The 18,176-nt window shown below is 32.7% G+C and overlaps 1 protein-coding gene across 16 annotated transcripts; it reads right to left on the bottom strand.

Moving 5' to 3' along the window:
• Positions 1-211: 211 nt before the first annotated feature.
• LOC114309872 (large ribosomal subunit protein uL18c) lies at positions 212-16,334 on the bottom strand. 16 transcript variants are annotated; one of them, XM_082922488.1, is made up of 8 exons: positions 16,142-16,295; positions 15,941-16,032; positions 15,726-15,780; positions 15,493-15,568; positions 8,870-8,965; positions 4,972-5,330; positions 1,978-2,139; positions 212-599 (listed from the first exon to the last, which is right to left on the bottom strand). In XM_082922488.1, the coding sequence occupies exons 6-8, from the start codon at positions 5,230-5,232 to the stop codon at positions 438-440; spliced, it is 585 nt and encodes a 194-aa protein (XP_082778614.1). In that variant the 5' UTR covers positions 5,233-5,330; positions 8,870-8,965; positions 15,493-15,568; positions 15,726-15,780; positions 15,941-16,032; positions 16,142-16,295; the 3' UTR covers positions 212-437. The 16 variants fall into 16 exon arrangements, with proteins under 16 accessions (XP_082778614.1, XP_082778619.1, XP_082778620.1 ...); XM_082922493.1 differs by having other exon boundaries at positions 212-587; XM_082922494.1 differs by having other exon boundaries at positions 212-587; positions 4,972-5,317.
• Positions 16,335-18,176: the final 1,842 nt, after the last annotated feature.

Genomic DNA, 18,176 nt, shown 5'->3' with positions numbered 1-18,176 from the left:
ATTCTAAAATGTTCGTAGTAAGGCCTAAGTTGCCTATAAATAAGAGACGACCACATTTACTCCAATCCAATCCAAGATTAGTTTGGTATTTTTCAAAATTTTTGATGAAATTCAATGAGAATTGAAGACAAATTTCTTACATAAAAAATTGATAGTCGGTTTTGAGGATTAGTTGGGTATTTTTCAAAAATATTTGATGAAAAAATAGAGAGAATTGAAGGCGGATTTCTCACATAAAAAAATTGATAGAATCGGTTTCAATGATTGGTTGGGTATTTTTCAAAAATACAACAACCACTTAGCACAAAGTTGTGTGAATTTCTTTCAATTTAAACAGAAATAAGATCTATGATCATCCGCATCTACGTTCAAACTGAATATTTATTCATCCCATGCCTTTCTGCAACAAGTTAAACAACTAATAGTCTGCCCGAGCTCTAAAATTGAAGACCATGTTCCCGAGCTGCATCAGCTAGGGCTTCAATACGTCCATGGTACAGATATCCGCCTCGGTCAAAGGCCACCTTTGTGATCCCTTTATCCAGACAGGACTTTGCAATAACTTCACCAACTTTCTTTGCCACACCCTGACACCAAAGCTATGCAAATATCAGCACTCATTTTTTACAAAGAAATTTTCATTTTTGCCTCCCAAATTATCACTCAAAACTTTTAATAATATCAATTTTACTCCTAAAACTATTTGGTTTTGGATCAATTTTATCATTGCCATCTATATTCAAATTGTTAATGTGGCACCAAAACTTCATTTTACCTACAAACTACCCCAAATTATCAATTAGACCAATGAATATATTAAAAAAAAATTAATTTTAATTATTTAATAATAATTTTCATCTTAAAAAAGTGAAATAAATTTTACAAAAAAAATTATTCAAAAATATACCTCATTTAAAATTATCGTTTTAAGCTTCGTATTACCTTGAGTTGCCCTCTCTCACAGTAATGTTATGATTAGTATTCTAATTTTAGAAGTTTAAAAGCATGTTTTTAGGCTATATTGGTGATCCATAGTTTGTATAATCTATCCGGTGACCTTAAGAACCCAAAAATCCATTTTTTCAATAGTGTTAGCATAGTCACAGCAGAGCAGTCCACTTTGGAGGGACACATCTCACAAAATATTTGGAGACTCAACCTTGAATTTTTACAGTAAGTAGATCTCTGGTACTTGACAATTTGATATCAAACAGACCTCATTTGGTCTTGTAGAGTGGGTTTTTTGACCATTTTCTCAAAACCAGACAGATTTTGTTGCATTTTATAAATTGATTTTTGGAAAAAGAGATTTACAAAACCAAATCAAGCAGGACCAATGGGGTTGGAAACTAAACTCATAGTAGATGAAATCAGGAGAGTTTCATAAATTTCTAACAAGTATGTCACTGTAAATCAAATTTCAAAGTCAAAGCACAGAATATGTCCTCTATTCCAAATTGACCCTTGTGCGATGTCAGACTTGTCTTTCTAATTTCCAATATATCTGACATGTTGAGGCCTACACCATGTGAAAGCACCCTTAAAAACGCACATTCCTACCAATTTTAGTAACTTGGGAATGTACAGGATCGGAGCATTGATTTTCCAAAGGGGAAGGTTCTACTGTGTTTTATTCCGAAACAACATTGTTAATGTTTATTTAACTATCTCTCTTGCATCAGCGGCTTAGTCACGTTGACTCGTGTATTACAGGTCCAAGTCTCAGAGATCCGGGGGCATGACATTTTCCTCGAGGCATCAATAATTAAGCAAGAGCATACTATGCCAAAGCAATTTAAGTAAAGTCTTCCACCAAAGGCATTGGGTGAGCTGGTTGATAATTTGTGCAAAAGAATAATAAGGAGAAGCTATTAATTCGTAATTTATCTCGTAATTTATCCTGCGAACCTTATCTTTTTCCATCTTTTTTTCTTCTTTTTTTTTTATTTTGGCAAATATTAGCGTACGGGAACTTACAATAGTGGGACCAGAGCTATAGTTGAACTCCTCGGATATGGGTTTCTGCATCGTTGAAGCTGAAGCAAGAGTATGCATTTTAGTGTCATCAATCACCTGGACATAGAGATGCTTGTTGGAGCGGAAGACACACAATCTAGGTCTTTCTGGTGTCCCTTCTACCTGAGAAAATAATAAGTGAATTGTATAATTGACAAATATTGCATATTGGGTAGTCAAGACAACATAATTGATTTTAAAAACAGAATCCAACAAATAAATGGATGGACCATAAAAGGGTCAAATTCCAATCCCACAAATAGTAGAAAATAGAACAATGTTTCTATAATCAAGATGGATCTAGGATTTTCCCTTACACGGGTCAGTCAATAACTAAATACAAATTATGTTGTATTGATATTAACTTCATCGGAATATAAATGAATAACAAATAGTGAATATTAAGAAAGGAATTAACACTAAAATAGAAATCAAGAGAGAAACACTTTCGTAAAAAAGGGGTAGTAGAATTTAGAAATAAAACTGAATATATAAAATATAATTTTAGTGAGAGATGGCCAAATTTCGCACAGGTGAACGGTGTGTCAGGTCGAGTTTAAAAGGATTAAATAGCTATTAAAATAAATATAAGATAATTGACCGAATCAAAAATTATAGGAGACTAGTATAAGTTTACACATGCTATCAACTTTTTTTAAGACTATGGTCTTGTTTCGTGAAATTTATTTGCATTGCTTATAGTTTTTTTTTTTTTTTTTTTAATCTAAAGAATATATACTAAAGTGTTATGTGCAACTTTTACTTACATTTTATGAGAAAAAAAATAACTTAAATAGCTTGAAAAGAGCTAACGATTAGAAAACTGATAATAATGCTTTTAGCTTCAATTTTTTTAATTATCAACTTCAAATTTACAAGAAGCTACACCAAACAGAACCTATGTAATTATTTGAAAATTATTCAATGTGCTTAAATTCATAAAGTTTCATAAGTGATCTAATTAAGAACTTATAGAAACTCACATAAGAAAGCAATTTCATTTCTCTAGAAGATTTTAAGCATTTTTTTTTTTAAATATGATTTTTACCAATATCATTTCCCTCCACCCCTGATTTAGTGATAGTAGAAATAGAAACAAGGAAGAATTGACTATTGAAAACCATAAGATAATTTATAGTAAACATTTCAATAAGGATGGTGAGGTTGAGAATGATGTGATCCATATAATCGAAGTAGGTTGACTTAAGTGGAGGAGTGTATCTAGCACTATGAAACACGGGTACGGGTACGAGTACTGGTACTGGTACGATACGGGTACATCGATACAGTAAAATCTAAGAAAAGTAGGGTACGGGTACGGGTACGGCTTGGGCTTGGTGTGCTTGCAAAAAAATATTTATTTTTAATTTTGAGTAATACAAAAATTAATTAAATGATTTAATTTGTTAAGATCCAATCTATAATTAACATTTAATATCAAAAGTAAATGTATAAATCAAAATTAAATGTCAATATATTAAATAACTTACAAACCATAGTTTAATTTTAAAATCATGTTAAGTATAAAACTAAAAATAAAAATAAAAAAATCTAATAAAAGGAATTTTATCTCTTTAGTAGAAGAAAATACTGTTTTAACTGAGGTAGGGTACGGTTTGGGTATATACTAGGTACGTCTGGGTAAGCCAAAAGTTAAAAAGAAAAAATTTGAGTAGGTATTTCGTATATCCGGTACGTATCTAGAAGTACCATACGAGGTACTATATGCCGGTAAGTACCCGGCAAGGGTACGGCATATTTTTCTAAATACCCATGCTTCATAGATCTAGCATATTATGTGATTAATGAATACCAAAATAAATGAAAGGGAAAAAATTTATAGAACTACTGTAAGGCCAACAATGTTGTACGAAACTTGATATAGAGCAACTACGAAACAATACATTCATAAAATGTGTCTAGTTAACATAAGAAAACTTAAATAGATGAGTGGTACGACTAAAAAAGATAGAATTAGACATGAATACAAATAAATGGTAAGAGTAGCATCTAAAAATAAATTAGAATAAGTTAAGATGATTTGATCACCTATAGATGCAACAATAAAAACAAGTGATATGATCACCATAAATGAAAATGTTAGGGAAGGGAAAGACCTAACATATTATAAATGTGCAAAATTGTCCCCGATAAAATGTAATAGAGGATGCAATAAGTGGAGATGTTAAGCCCCAAGAAAAACTTATGTTTTTCCTGACATTAAACTTTAGAATATAAGGCCCTATTTGATTAGCATGATTAGTAGTGAGAAGATTAACAATTTATGGGATTAGTGTAAGATTGGTTATCCAACTGGATTAGTTTCATAAATAATTCTCTCTTGTCCACATTTGTTTTGCAATGGATATGAAAATATATAATCCCAATTATATGTTTGTTTTGCATTATTAGTTGTAAGACTAAAAATAAAATAAAGTTTTGTTAAATAGAATGTCTATCAGAATCTAATCCTGATAGCAAAAATTGCAACCAAACAATAGACATTCTATTTCCATGGATTAATAATTCCAATCCTATACTATAATCCACTCAATCAAACAGACCCTTAGGGCGTTTATTTCATGGGATTGAGGACTCCATGTCCAATAGATTACTAGACCATTCTTTGGTTAAAAATGTGAAGGTAGTCAAATACACGTCATTTCAAACCAAATAATCCAGGATTATTTTATCTCAGGACTAGTGGCAAGTATTATCCGTTTGGATTTGTCCTAATTTCTTTGTCTGCACTATTTTAATCTGAAGGGTTAACAGTAAAACCCTAGTGTTTGGTTTGCAAGAACAGGGATCGTTGTAGACTTCCAAGAGCACGTATTCAGAAAACAAATGGTAATGGTAGTCTTGTTTGTCTCATATAAATGTTACTGACAATTCCAACATCATACCCTTTTAACAAGGAAGAGATTTGAAATAAAATGTGGGAAGGGGGGATACCTTCTTTCTGAGGCGAGAGTGGCGGGCAGCTCTGTCTTCTCTTCTAGTTCTAGCCTTGGCTTCAACAATCAGTGGCTGGTAGGAGGACGAGGACCCTAAACACTCCAACTTGGCACGGAGGTAAAGCTGCTGCTGCTGCGAATACGCGCAAGCACTTTGAAGGAAGGAAAGTGAAGCAGACATCGACATGGCCTCTCTCTCTCCAGTGTACACCTCACCCAACCAAACCCAAACCCAAGTCTGTATTGTGTTTAATTCCATCTCTTCTCTCCCCCCATATCTTTCATTTTTCTCACCCTTATCTCTTATCCGGGTCTAGACTTGGCCGGGTGGGGTTCAAGCTGGACTGTAAAATAGCACTAAATAAATCTATAAGATTATTTTTTCTTGCAAACTACAAAATTGCAAAATGAAAATTTTATTAATTTTTAAAATTGAAAATTCTTTAATAAAATTCACAATTTTATCCTGAATGTTCAGTTTTGGGTTTGGAATGAAAATTTCTCAATTATTAGGATGAGATTTACAATTTGTTAGTTTAATTGAGAAAGTTCTCAATTTCTTAAATTTTATGGAAAATTATCAATTTGTCAGTTTATTTTCTAGATGAAATTTCTTAGTTTATGAGATAAATTTTACCCTTTTTGGGTTAAAATCTCTCCATTTTAGCTATGAAATTTTCACAGTTTCCAAAAACTAAAGATTTTCTTAATTTTGTCAAAATTAAAAATTTTCTCAATTAGTTGAATGTTATGCAAAATTGTCGAGTAGATGAAATTTACATTTTTGAGTTAAAATTTCTCATTTTAAATCTCAGTTTTAACAGAACTATGTTTTTTTTTTTTTTTACTTTTTAATTTTATGAAAAAATATTAATTGGATGAAATTTCAAAAGTTTACTCCAAAATTTGGTATTGGAATGAAATTTCTTTATTTATGGGATGAAATTTATAGTTTTGGTATTTTTTAAATTTTACGCAAAAAATGTCATTTGGATTAAATTTCATGATTTCATCTCACTAAGATGAAATATTTCAATTTTTTGGACGAAATGTATAGTTTTTATGTTATAATTTCCCATTTTTAGGTTTGTTATTTTCCTATGCAATCTTTTTGGTACATTGAATACTTCATTGATAGAATTAAAATTGCAACCTTTTTTTTTTTTTTTAAGATGGGATGCAACCTCCAATTTTTTACCTCCAATTTTTTAACACCAATAAGAAAAATTTTACTAATACACATGATAAAAAGGTGTAGGCATCTCACTTTCAAATGTTGAATTAAAAAAATGCAACAATGTTAATGATATTAACATATTTACTAACACTCACATGTTTTGATAAGATCAACTATCACAAGTTAAAAGACCCACATTAACTTGTGAATTTATTCGTAAGATTGTTAATAAATACATTAATATTCATAGCATTTTCAAAAAAATAAATCATTGTGTTTGGTTTCAATTTTTTGAAAATTAAGTTTTTGTTTACTTCTTTTTTTTATCTTTAGTAAATATTTTAAAATTTTTAAGTAATTTTTTACTTTTTCAGATGCACCTTACTTCGATGTATCTAAAAAATAAAATATTTATAAAAAAATATTTTTTAAAATTAATAAATATACAAGAATATGTTAATGTACTGAATTTTTATATTTTTTTATAATTTTTTATATTTAGTGAATTTTTAAAAAAAATCACAAATATTATACTTTTTAAGTGTATTTGCGTTATGTGTATCTAAAATTTTTTTAAATTGTTTAAAATATTAAAAAAATCAATGAAAACAAAAAAATACGAAAAATAAAAATAAAAAATCAATTTTTCGAAAAGCAAATCCTAAAAAGTGAAACCAGCAACACTTTCTAATTTGTTAAATATCACAATAATTTAGTTCATAACTTAGGGGTGTTTGATAGCCTGATTCAGCACTTAAAATTGAATGTATTAAGTCATTATCAAATAAGCACATTTGATAATCACAATTGATATCACTAAAAAATTTAAATACCTCTTAAAATGTAGGGTAAAAGTTTAAAAAAAAAATTAAATCATATGAGACTTACTTAATTCTGAGTGAAACTAAACATAAGCGTCAATATATACTATTATAAATTTAATACCACCATCGCCACTATTACTATCACCCACCACTACATCCATCACCATCATGCCACCGCCACCGCCGCTGCTACTGCGACTACTATCAATATCACTATCACCATCACCATCACCATCACCATCATATAATTGCCACCACCTACTATCACCATGCTCATCACCATTGTCATTATTGTCATAAACACCACTATCATTTTACTACCACCACTCCACTACTACAATTGCCATTGCCATTGCCATTACCACCATCACTACAACCATTGCCACCATTACTATAACTACCACTATAATAGCCATCATCATTACATTAACATTGCTCTTTCACCATCACCACAACCACTATCCATCTTCACTACCATTGTTATCAGTGCCATAGAAAACACCACACCGCTTTCTCCACCATTACTAACTCACTATTACAATATAAAAATTGAAACATACAATTTGAAAATAATAAATTTCAAATTTCATCTTATACATTTGATGACTGGATGTCCGAACCAGCTTAGATGCATCTTGACTAATTCCAAGATCCATGCAAAGCGTCCTCTCTACATGGATTAGGCAAATCTCAAGTAGAGTTTGTGAGCGTAACCCTAAGAAATTGATAGCATCTAATGGAAGTTCAACTTGAGATGGCATCTAGTGCACATGTCAATAATATATGAAGTCCTAATCATGCATGCATGTGGTAATGGCATGACAAGTAAGGGTGAACAAACATCAGTTCGGGCAATTTCTGGGTGGAACGGTATTACATAATAAGGAAATTGTATATCTGTCCAAGTCTAGCTCAATCCTAACATTAGGTTTCAAGCCCCGTCCAAAAAATAATTATAAATCCGAAGTCCACTCATCAGGTTAGATGTTTAAAAAAAAATTAAAACATTCCAACCCTAAACCCAAAACCATAAACTCTAAACTCTAAAAACCTAAATCCTAAACCCTAAACCCTGAACCTAACCACTAAACCCTAAACCCTAATCCCTAACCCTTGAACCATAAACCTAAACCTAACCCTAACCCTAAAACCTAAACTCTCACCCCTACACCCTAAAAATCCAAAACCTAAACCCTAAAACCCTAATCCTTAATCCTCACCCCTAAACCCTAAAAACCCCAAAACCTAACCCTAAACCTAACCCTAACCCTAAACCCTAAACCTAACCCTAACCCTAACCCTAAACCCTAAACTCTCACCCCTAAACCCTAAAAACCCCAAAACCTAAACCCTAAACCCTAAACCCTAAACCCTAAACTTAAAAATTATAAACCTAAAAAAACCTCAAATCCTAAACATGATGTATGTCATATGCATGTTTCTGTCAGTCAAATTACAACCTCTGAATGTGACAAAAAACGAGTACCCTAACAAAATTACATTCTTTAAAGCACATAATCATATATTTGAAATAGATTTAGCAAACAAATTTCAGTCATTGCCCAACTTTAAGTTAGAATTCTGTTTCAAAAGAAAATGAATATCAAAATGGCTAATTGGTTATGCAAATAATAAAGAAATGAAAGAAGGCAGTGTGGAACACTTAATCAAGGGCTTCCCACATACTTATTTCAAATTTCAATGCCTTCCACATATATGTCTAAGATATTTTCTCTGCAAGGAATAATATAAAAATTGCAACTCAAGGCTGCACCAATAAACACGATCCATTTAAACATAGCCTAAATATACACAACTACCAACCACAATTATATTTTTTGGAACAAGACAATCAATAGTTCTTGGTTAGAATAGCAAAACAATTTCTAACTTACATGTTTTATCTGGGAGCTCACATTATAACCTCCACTATTCATAAAAGTCACAGTAACATCCTCCCACCAAGGCAATAGGCAATGTAGATGACCCACCTAGTGGCACGCAGAAAGAGAATGAGATCCAAAGAAAAAAATCAACTGTGAACGTTTCAACACTGTATTATATTTTCTGGTACTAACTATTATAGAAAACACTTACATTAGTCCAATCTAAGTAGGTACCAAATGGTAAGCCATTGAAGGCCAAAAAAGTTGCATATAACCGTAGCGGGATGCTCTTCAACAAATAAACATGTTCATGAGAAACAATATAGTATGCAAGTATATGATATGTCCAAAAAAAAAAAAAATTTTGTGGTGAATAATATGTTCAAAAAGATAACAAACATTGACACAAGCTTACATGATCATATTAGTGCTGATGCATAATTGTTGGATTGCAATAAAAAAGTGCCATATGTAGAGAGCTTAAAAACTAAGTATCTTACCAAACAAAAAATTATTTAAAAAAGAAACTCCATCTAATTGCTTTTGTTTTCCTTCTTTTTTTTTCCATTCAGAGTGCTTATTTATTATTTTTCAATAGCATCTTAAAATTCTTGCCTCAATGAGAAGAAATATTTGATCACCTTGACTGTCACCACAGAGAGAGAGAGAGAGAGAGATTTTTCAAACTCAGCGATATGCTTATGTTTTTTATTTTTTCTATTCTATTCTACCACTGGTTTCAGGGGAAATAGCAGTCTAAAATGTGTTTCTAGGTCATGAAATGCCATATCTTTGCTAAAAGTTTGATATTTTAGTTGGCACTGCTAAAGTGTACCATATGGATAGTCATACGTGACAATAAAGATGTAGATAAAATGGATGGTATGTTTTAGTGTAGGACAAAATAACTATATTCGGGAAAATCATCAAAGAATGTAGTATCTAAATTACAAAGATTTTGCAAGGCCATGATAAATTACGAGGCCTTTCTTTTTCTTGTTATAGCAGTCAATCCTAACTCATGTTACAGCGACTTGTCATGCACTAAGTAATAATAAAGGCAACATTCTCTTTCATGCTCAGATAGACCAGAGACACAAAATGTAAAAGTTCCTGTTGGTTGTATGGTGTGGCATATTTACAATTGAAGCTGAGAAATCTAACGATATAGGATCTATTTTGTATCACCTGGTCTTACCATAAATCTAAGGGGCACAAAAATTCAGAAATTCTATTTTTAGGGATGAAACCTAAAGCAAATGGCTCCAAAAGACTGCTCTGGTCAATCACTAGGGGGGTTGAAAGGGGGAGGAAGTCATTCACATGTAGTTCAAACCACCTAAATGCAGCCTTGAAGAAGTTTGAATGCATTGATTTGTTCCCTCTCTGATCCTACATGACTTGGAAAATCCTATTAGGAAAAGAAATATATATATATATATATCTTTTGACAACCTAAGTCTTAGTATTGCAAGTTTATGTGGCTAGCAAATAATCATGAGATAGTCATCCTCTATCGATAAAATTAATTGATAAAGTTTACATTCCTAATTACATAAAAGCAATCACACAGGATTATCGCAGAGTAATGTAACCATCTGAAAGCACCAGAGTATCGGATTTGGGGATACTGCGCAGCAGAACCTGTTGCGCGCCCAAAACGGCGTCGTTTTGGGCTCCAAGGTTATTTCAAAAATTTCAAACAATTCCAACGGCACCAAGGTTTGATCCCATGACCACGCCCGCGCATGCAGCACTCTTACCGCCACGCCACTTTGCATCCTCAATATTATATACGACACATATATTATTTATACCTTATAGCATATATTATTTATACCTTATAAATATACAGTACGCAACAGTTCCGTTTTGGAAATTTTATACCAGTTCCGTTTTGGAATTTTGTTTTTTAAAAAAATCTTAAAAATCAAAACTACACTATTTAAGATCTTATCATTTATTTTACTCTAATTTATTTTTAAAATCTCAAACAAACTCTTAACTATCAATTTCTCAAAAACCTAAAAAGTTTGTTCTCATCGGCTAACCATCTATCTACCTTCGTCGGAGACTCTCTATCACTTGCACCATACTATTCAGGTTTGTACGAATACAACATATTTGCTCTTGGAATATTGGTAGGCCTCAACAAAAAACACAAAATTTTCTTCAATATTGTAATTGTGATTGGTTGGTTTTTTTTCCCTGTAGAATGTTAGGAGTCATTTTTTTTTCTCTGTCTTTAGAACTATTGCTTTCGTTATTAATACTAGATGCTAGATGTGTCTACTTTTATTGTTACCCCTTTGTGCGTTGCTTTGTTTAGTCTCTACGGTTTATTTATTATTTTATTTTTTTTGACATTAATAAAGTGAACAATAAAATATATAAATAAATTAATACAAAATATTCTAAAATTAATGAATGACTAGATTTAAGATTTTTTATTGTTTAACTTTTATTTCATATTTTCAAAACTAAGAACAATAATGTTACATCTATTATATTGTTATACCGTATTATATTTATCATTTTATTTGTCAACAACATATTGTTGTAAAGATGAATTTTGTGGAATAAAAAAAGGTGAATCTTAATTCTTTCAATTGGTCAATTGGTGATTGCTCTTTGTCAATTTTTTCTCTGCCATTAAATGTTAGGTTGTTTTGAGGTTAGAAACATTTTTTTTTAATCAAAAGGCATTATGTTCTAGAGAATATGTTATGCTACTTCAAAATTAGAGAAGATAATTCTAAAAAATTTAATAGTAAAACTTGGCATCTTATTAGATAAGTAGAATAAAAAATTATAAAAATTATAAACAAAGACTAATATTTTTTTTTTTTTTTTTTTACAGTGACATCTATATAAATTTTATGTCATAACAATCTCAAAAAATCTTACCATACTTTTATATTTGTTCTCAATCTTTTAGATTTGTTGGTGTTAGAATGGAGAATGATGGACATGAGGGTTGTAGCAAAGATATGGGGGAGTTGACCAAAGATAAAACACCATGTCTTGGCATGGAATTTCATTCAGAGGAAGTCGCATATCAATTCTATAATAAATATGGAAGGATTATAGGGTTTGGCATTAAAAGAGATTACCATAGCAAAAGTAGAAAAGATGGTGCTATGATTAACAGGAAGTTTGTTTGTTGTAAGGAGAGAGAAAAAGAAAAAGATAAACGGTACATGATTGTAAGTCATCCTAAACATGAGACAAGAACAAAGTGCAATGCATTTATGTATGTATCTTTGGATCGAGACTTGTCAAAGTGGATAGTGAAAAAGTTTGATGACAACCACAACCATCCTTTGCATCTTCCTTAGTGCACACATTTGATACCATCTCAAAGAAAGTTATGTCAGGCTTAGGCTTTGAATGTTGATATAGCTGATGACACTGGTATCTCTCTTAAAGCATCACACGATCTCATTAGTGCCTTAGCAGGGGGAAAAGAAAATTTGGGATTCACGAGAGAAGACCAAAAAAGCTACTTGCGTGGAAAAAGACAACGAAATTTGCAATACGGAGAAGCTGGGAGTTTATCAAGATATTTTCAGCAACAAGCAGCTGAAAATCCATATTTTTACTATGCAATTCAATTGGATGTGGATGAGATGATTACTAATATTTTTTGAGCTGACCATGAGATGATTACAGATTATGAACTTTTTGGTGATGCCGTATCATTCGACACAACATTTCGCACAAATAAGGAGTATCGGCCACTAGCTTTATTTACTGGTTTTAACCACTTTAGAAAGACTGTGATTTTTGGTGCCTCATTATTATATGATGAAACTACAGCTTCATTTGAGTGGTTATTTGAAACCTCCTTGCATGCAATGTCAGGGAAAGAGCTTACCAGTTTTTTCACAGACCAAGATCAGGCAATTACTAAGGCAATATCTGAAGTCATGCCTAAGGTTTTCTATGGATTATGCACTTTTCACCTAATGCAAAATGCTTTGAAACATTTAGGGTTCTTGTATAAGAGTGGTTCAAAATTTGGTAGTGATTTCAAAGCTTGTATTTTTGGATGCAAGGATGAACACGAGTTAATTAAAGCTTGGGATTCTTTGATTGATAAATACAACTTGTATGAGAATGCGTGGATGAAGAAAACTTGGGAAAAAAGAGAGCAATGGGCGCACGTTTACATGAAATACTTGTTCACTGCAGGAATGCGAAGCACCCAACTTAGTGAATGCCTGAACGCAACATTAAAGAGGTATTTGCAAGCTGATCATAATACTGTTCAATTTTTTACCCACTTCAATCGGATTGTTGTAGATAAGCGGTACGAAGAAGTAAAAGCTATATATAATTCTAGACAACAATTGCCGAGAATGAAATTGAAAAAGTCTCCAATTTTGAACAAAGTTGCGAATTTGTACACCCCTCCTATCTTTGACTTATTTCATAATGAGTTGGATATGTCACTTTTTTGTCAAGTGAAGCAATGCCATGAGTTAGAAGGAGAAGTTCGGTACATGATTAGCTTGTATGGTGATGATAGAGAGTATATTGTGGAGGGTAATATGGAAGTCAATGAGTTAGGAGGAGAAAAAAATTGTCAAAAAATTCGTTACACTTGTCAAAAGTTTGAAAACATTGGAATTTTAAGTGGTCATGCAATTAAAGCACTTGATAGAATGAATGTTATGGAAATTCCTAAGAGGTACATATTAGGTCGATGGAGATTAGATGCCAAGAGTGGTGAAATTAAAGGAGGAAAAGTTGAAGTGGATGAGAATGATCCCAAGTTAGAGATATCAGCACGTTACAAGGATCTTTGTCCTAGGATGGTAAAACTAGCAACTCAAGCATCTGTTTATAAGCCTGCTTATCAATTGGTTGATGAAAGGATTAAGGAACTGTGTACAAAAGTGAATAAAATGATGGTATCATTTGATGATTTCGGTGATTGTGGTAGTGGAAGAAACATTGATATGACTTCTAATCCTAACTTTGCACGAGTTAAAGGCTTAAAAAAAAAAAAGTGGACAGAAGGGCGGGGGTAGATTAAAACCTTGGTATGAGAAGACTAATAAGAGGAAAAAAATTATTTCACAACCTACCGACCTTAGTAAGGTATTGTTCACCTAATTTGATTCTAATTTTTGCTTTCTTTTAGACTCATGCAATGTATTGATAAATGTTATAATTTGTTTAGAAAATTAGCCAATCAAGCAACACGTTAATTGTTCAAAGTTCCTCTTTATGCCGCTCACAGGTTAGATTTTATTTTTTATATTTAAATTTTCTTATAATAGTATATTTACTTCTAACAGTATTTTATGAATTAGGACGTTGGGATACCCTATTGGCCACAATTGATGAATTATGGTCACAATCTTTTCAAGCTTGACGATACTAACATTGCATGCTCATCAAGTTACCCACAGTCTACCCCTTTATCTTCACAACTATTAGTTAATCCACAAACTTCTCAGGTATGCAATTTAAGTTTGTAATGTTGTTTGTTTTTAATAAAATAAATAAATTGATTCCAATATATTCTCTCACACTTATTCATTTTTATTTTTTAGGGGATGTCATTTGATGAAGGAGAGGTCAATCCCATGGGGGACGAGTCCTTCTTAGATAATGAAACTTTTTTAAAATTTTGTAGTCATTCACAACCTCCCCCACAAAATTGAAATGTAGTATTTTTATTTTATTTTGTATTGTAATTCTTAGATAATGGTTTTTTTTTTTTTTTTTTTTGAGACATTTTGAATATTTCAAATGGGTTTTATAGAATTTTGTTTGAGCCTTGGAATTTTTTTTAGTGTTATTTTGGATGGACATATTGTAGTTTTTGGCATAACTTGATAATTATTATTTTTTAATTATTGATTTGATGAATTATATTGTTTATTCTTGAAGTAGTCATTTTGCTTCTTGTTTAGATGAATAAGTGCAAATATATATCGAATTGAGTGGCGTCATCAATTCACAAAAAATATAAATTAAATGTACATTATTTATTCTCTCACTATGAAAGTAAGAACTACAAAATAAAGTGAGATTATGACATTCACCTAATTAGATTTATATACATATAGTTTTTTTTTATTTGTTTTTGTTTTTGATGACACTGCAGTTGGGTATACATTTGAATAATATAATAAATAATATATGTGTCGTATATAATATTGAGGATGCAAAGTGGCGCGGCGGTAAGAGCGCTGCATGCGCGGGCGTGGTCATGAGATCAAACCTTGGTGCCGTTGGAATTGTTTGAAATTTTTTAAATAACCTTGGAGTCCAAAACGACGCCGTTTTGGGCGCGCAGCAGGTGCTGCTGCGCGGCAGTATCTCCAAATCCCAGAGTATCACACAATCTAACAACAGGAAACAATTATTGACAGACATGTGCACCCCAGCATAGGCTATTGCCTTGGGTAACGTCCTCATGTTGACAGTGCCTTCTAAGTAAACACTTGCATCAATCAAAACTAGTTTCTCAACTTGAAAGGTGTGCAGTAGAAGTGCAGAACCTCCTATGGTAAGCCATAAACATACATTACTAGCACTAACTATACTAATTTATATCGAGATGCAACTAGTAAGCCTCCCCAATTGGATTTATGGTGCATTTGGAAAATACTTACAATTTCTGAATGATTGACAGCAAAATCAATTGCAACCGCCGCACCAAGGCTTGGTCCAACTAGTAGCATTAGCCTTCTGATGCAGGATTTCCAAAAATATATGAAATATGAAACAAAATCAAATTAGTCTTCAACATTGAACGCACAAACGATAGAAATCAATAGAGCTTGATTTACACAAATTTAAAAAATAAACACAGTAGATATCCTTCAAGCAGCAGGAAGTTAAGTACCCAATAAAGGTGATCACGCTTGGAAGCCACATCACATCACATGAAGGAAGCCTTTCTAACACATGCAAAAGAAAAACATAATTCAACATATAAAAGGGTACCTAAGTTGATGTATGGGGCTGTTTAGAATTTGTCAAGTACACATACAGGCAGAGTACAAAATTGAGGATCGGAATCAAAGAACAAAAAATAAAATAAAATGAGAAAGTGTTTACCAATCTGAAGTTCGAATCAACCTTTTAAGAATCGGTGAAACAAAAATCATATTCCGAGTTCTTTTCCTCTCAAAGATACGCCCCAAGATAATCTCAATCACCATCAACAAACAGAGTACCAGACTGAGAATCAAAATCAAAGAACAAAAATCCTACAGCGAATTGGGGAAAAAGACAGCGAGGGAGACGGAGAGAAAGTACCGGGGCAGGGTGCTCCATTGGTGGAATCTCTGAATGAGACAGGGAAAGGGAGATGATGGATATGGAGACGGTGCTGCAATGAGCGTGCGAACACGCGTGCGCTCGTGCGAGAGAGAGAGAGAGAGACGGGGGACAAGCTAGCAAGAGAGAATATAAAAATTGCAAAAAAAATATAATATATATTTGTTTCCATGTGGCAAAAAATAATTCCCGTCACCCAAATTAAATAAGTAAATTATACCTCGCATCCCTTAAAATTTAAAGAAAATATAATTAATTTTATATTTTTATATAATAACTACGAGTGTAATTTTGGCCCAACTCGATCCATCTATGTTCAAGTCTGGCCGAGCCAGGCTAAGCCAATGTCGGGCCTTGCAGGCTCTCGTCAAAAATCGGGCCAGGCCGGGGGCCAGAAAAATAGGCCCAAGCCCAGGGGTATTCAGGCTTTGGACGGACCGTTGGGCCTGGGCCTGGGCCTAGGCTTGAGCTTTGAGCGGGTTTGGATGGGCCTAAACAATTTTTTTTATTTTTTCCACCAAAATTTTATTATTTTCCATTAAAAATAACACTGGACCTTGAGCAGTCCAGGTGGGCCGGGCTTTTGAGTGGGCCTTGAGCGGGCTGATGGGTCGGACCAAGCGAGCCTGGCCCACGAGTTGAGACGGGCTTCAAAACGATGGCCCAAGGCCTCGGGCTGGGCTTGGGTCCTAGCCTAAATGGGCTGGGCCCATCCCAGGCCGTCCACGAGCCATGGGCCATTTTTACACTCTTAATAATAACACCAACATCTCTCTAATTTTTAATTTACATAACACTTAGTAATTCATTAGTCGTAGTAATGATAAAATAATGTTATCATCTTTCCTATTAAAATGTATATTTATGTTTGCTTATTTAAGTGTCTACCTATCATTGTTCGCTATAATTATACTAAAAGGAAGGTTAGTGTAATTATGTCAAAAGTATGGGCTAATTGTATTTTCTTCGAACCTCAAGGGAGGTTAGTGTAATTTGCCCTTCAAAAATATTACATTTTATCACATTAAATTATCAATTTGTATCAATATAAACCTCTTGTTATTGATCCATTTATTAACTAAAATTTCACCTATATAAAGGCAGTACATATGCATGTGAAAGAATTAACAAAAGTCCAAAAAGAAATTATAATCAAATTCAAGTGCATAATAACTTTACTGTCATTTTTATAATTCTTCTTATGAAATGTGATAAATATGACTTTTTTCACAAATCTGAGTGTGGGGGTTGTGTCGCAGTTGCAATGCTTATTAATGTGTAGGGGTCGTGTTGTAGTTACAATGTTTATTTAGAAGATCTATATTCATAAAAGACTATACACATCCCATTTTTGATCGCCCTTAAGACTTGAGTGCCTCAGGTTGATCACTCGATGATGACAGTTATGTTGAATAAATGTTTGATTTCTTTAGCAAGAAGAACTTCTAAATCCCAACCTTACACCCCATTTTGACCAAAACTGTTTTGGACCAAAACTATTTTAGGCCTCAAAACCCTCTCTTTTAAAAAATTCTGAAAATGTTTCTACGATGTTCCGTGGCTCGCATTTCGTTAAAAATTACACTTTTCGGTAAATCGAGTAAGGACAAAGTGGAAATAAATGAAAGAGAGGTGAACACTTTGAAAAATCTTTAAAAAAACATCTTATTTATAGGTTTGGCGTTGAAGAAAATTGGAGGAGAGGGAAGAAAACTAGTTGGGAAATAGTTGGGCATCAAACCGTTAAGAGAAAAATGAGCAACCTTAACTAAAATAGGTATATCTCTTTGCACATTTAGAATTTAGATGTGACACCACCTCCATTGGAAAGTGGACTTCCGGGGCTTCAATTTAGAATCAAGAATCTCCTAAAGCCGAGTCCGGATGAGGGAGATATGACTGTTTGAAGTTAGGCATCAATCCTGTTAAGATAGAAATGAGCAACCTTCACTAAAATAGGCATATCTCTTTGAACATTTAGAATTTAGATGTGAGGCTACCATCATTGGAAAAT

Source organism: Camellia sinensis, chromosome 3, assembly GCF_055761805.1.
Source record: "Camellia sinensis isolate YWXY chromosome 3, ASM5576180v1, whole genome shotgun sequence".
Lineage (NCBI taxonomy): Eukaryota > Viridiplantae > Streptophyta > Magnoliopsida > Ericales > Theaceae > Camellia > Camellia sinensis.
Note: the sequence above shows the minus strand (reverse complement) of the source record. Positions and strands in the feature narration are given on the sequence as shown.